General features: G+C 35.5%; 1 protein-coding gene across 1 annotated transcript in view; it reads left to right on the forward strand.

Annotated features, from left to right (window-relative positions):
• ITGB1 (integrin, beta 1 (fibronectin receptor, beta polypeptide, antigen CD29 includes MDF2, MSK12)) overlaps nucleotides 1-3,121 on the forward strand; it is a 40,414-nt gene that overhangs the window by 14,201 nt on the left and 23,092 nt on the right. Inside the window, exons 9-10 of the mRNA XM_011993310.1 lie at nucleotides 507-647; nucleotides 847-1,046. Of these exons, the coding sequence (XP_011848700.1) occupies nucleotides 507-647; nucleotides 847-1,046 (341 nt within the window). The remainder of the gene's footprint in view (nucleotides 1-506; nucleotides 648-846; nucleotides 1,047-3,121) is intronic.

A 3,121-nucleotide genomic window follows, 5' to 3' on the forward strand; every position in this document is an offset into this window, starting at 1 on the left:
CCCGAGTAGTTGGGATTACAGGTGCATGCTGCCACGCCTGCTTATTTTTTTTTTTATTTTTTTTTATTTTTGTATTTTGGCAGAGATGGGGTTTCACTGTGTTGGCCAGGCTGGTCTCCAACTCCTGAGCCCAGGCAGTCCACCTACCTCTGCCTCCCAAAGTGCTGGGATTATAGGCGTGAGTTACCACGCCCAGCCTGTTGCACATTCCTAAGACTTCTCCTGATCAGCAGCGGCCCTCCACACTGTGTGATCCTGAGTATTTTAACTCAGCGGTTAAAACACGAATACTCTTTTCAGTTGTGTATTTTATTTTACAGATTGGATCCTTATTAATTAAAACCTATTTCTCTGGCCTCTGTGTTTTCTAGTTGCTCAATTGGATTTGGCTTGTAAATATTTTATTGAAATATATTTTCTTCTGAATAGTTTATTTATCCATTGGTTTTATGCATTCAAGTAGATTTTGTTTGACTTTTCCTGTGTATAATTAGGCATTCTTTTAGTCCCTTTCCTCAGAAGTCATTTTGGAAAACGGCAAATTGTCAGAAGGAGTAACAATAAGTTACAAATCTTACTGCAAGAACGGGGTGAATGGAACAGGGGAAAATGGAAGAAAATGTTCCAATATTTCCATTGGAGATGAGGTATGTTGTATTTCCATTGGAGATGAGGTATGTTGTATAATATAATGTATGAGGTATATATTTTCTGTAGAAAACATTGGTTATTTATAAGGAAAGTTAGTTTGTACTTTGAGAAACATTAAAATAAGTGAGCAACTTTTTGAAATATTTTTTAGTAGATTTAAATTTCTTAGTTGTTAATCTTTTTTTTCCCTTCAAGGTTCAATTTGAAATTAGCATAACTTCAAATAAGTGTCCAAAAAAGGATTCTGACAGCTTTAAAATTAGGCCTCTGGGCTTTACGGAGGAAGTAGAGGTTATTCTTCAGTACATCTGTGAATGTGAATGCCAAAGCGAAGGCATCCCTGAAAGTCCCAAGTGTCATGAAGGAAATGGGACGTTTGAGTGTGGCGCGTGCAGGTAAGCTGGGCATTGTCAGACAGTGACATAGCTACATTGGTTTAGAGAGTACAGGCAGGTCATATTTTGGGACATCCAGAGAATATCTCTCTATTTGGAGCAAATATTTTTTCCAACCACGGTTGCTCACCACAAGATCAGTTTGATGATCTTGTGTGTGATATTTATATAAAGTTCCTTCCTGCCTTTTTTTCTTAAAGTGATTACTCTTTAAAATAAAAGATTTTATAGCCATGAAAGAAGTATATTCAACAAGTTGTCAAGGTAGTGTTTCTCTCATGTGAGAGCAATCTGAATTTATTAGAACAAAATAAGCTTATGTAAAATATGTTTATAGAAAAATAAAAACATCAAACCGGTGATGGTGATTTTGTTGGGGAAATGGAATTATGAAGCAATAGAAGATGTTTGTCTTGTACTACATGTACTTCTGCATTGTTGGAATTTTAAAAAAAATAAATATGTGTTGTAAAATAAAAAAGAGAAAATGGTATTTTCAGCATGTAGTGTCTAATACTAAGAAAACTAACAAAATTACTTCAGATTTTATTTTCACACTGTGGTTATTTTTTGTAATTGAAAATTAAAAACTGAGTACACTTTGAATACAGCTTTCTCCGTAAAAGAATAGGAAGAGGGGAGAGTGTTGAATCCAGTGTTAACCCCAAATGACTAGGCTTAGAAGGCTGTTGACCGTGAAAGAAATACATGGCTGTAACTCACTATCAGTTTTTAATTGTCTGTGCTAAGTAATAATTTAAATGTTAGAATTTTTTTTATCTTCCATGTTGTACATATCCTGTTTTAATCATGCAGGCCCATTTTTAGTAAATGTCATTTAACCAAAAAGATTATCTTGAAAATACTTTGCCTTTCTTTCCTTTATATTTTTACCAGATACAGAATCAGTGCAGTCAGTGTCCGTGAGCATTATGTGTTCTAAAAATACGCAGGGAACCTGAAAAGTCTGCACCTGTAGGATAAATTTGTTTTTAAATAGTATACTAGTTATATTTTTAAGTGGTATGCACGGTATGTTTTTCTTCAACTTCCATACACTTTTTTGCATGTGTAATTGTATTTTTTTAGGCTAACAGACCATTGCTTTAAATTTAGACAGTTCATCTGGAATAGTAAATGTAATAGCATATACTATTTGAAAATGTAACTAATGTACTCTTTAAGTTTATTCTGCCTTTCCACGTGTCATTCACTATTTATTGCTAGATTACATTTTCATCTTGACCAAAATGGTTACTTTCCTGAATAAATTTTTTTCCTAGACTCTTGCACATATTCCGTATGAGCTCAAGTTCATATGGAACTGAAATGTACATGTGTGCCTGTGTATATTTGTCCATGCTGGCACATGTGTGTACACTTTACTACATGTCTGTGACATGTGGCATGGACACTCCCACCTAATAGATTGGTAGCTTGAAGAGATTTTTTATAGTTTTATTTCCTTTCCCAGTTTTTCTCTTTTAAATTATTTTCCCCTCCAAGATTATTCTTCTTCTTCTTCTTCTTTTTTTTTTTATTATACTTTAAGTTCTAGGGTACATGTGCACAACTTGCAGGTTTGTTACATGTGTATACATATGCCATGTTGGTGTGCTGTACCCGTTAACTTGTCATTTACATTAGGTATATCTCCTAATGCTATCCCTCCCTCCGCCCCCCTCCCCACCACAGGCCCTGGTGTGTGATGTTCCCCAGCCCGTGTCCAAGTGTTCTCACTGTTCAATTCCCACCTATGAGTGAGAACATGTGGTGTTTGGTTTTCTGTTCTTGCGATAATAGTTTGCTGAGAATGATGGTTTCCAGCTGCATCCATGTCCCTACAGAGGACATGAACTCATCCTTTTTTATGGCTGCATAGTGTTCTATGGTGTAAATGTGCCACATTTTCTTAATGCAGTCTGTCATTGATGGTCATTTGGGTTGGTTCCAAGTCTTTGCTATTGTGAATAGTGCCGCAATAAACATACATGTGCATGTGTCTTTATAGCAGCATGATTTATAATCCTTTGGGTATATACCCAGTAATGGGATGGCTGAGTCAAATGGTATTT

The sequence above is a fragment of the Mandrillus leucophaeus genome, unplaced genomic scaffold (genome assembly GCF_000951045.1).
Source record: "Mandrillus leucophaeus isolate KB7577 unplaced genomic scaffold, Mleu.le_1.0 Scaffold429, whole genome shotgun sequence".
NCBI lineage: Eukaryota > Metazoa > Chordata > Mammalia > Primates > Cercopithecidae > Mandrillus > Mandrillus leucophaeus.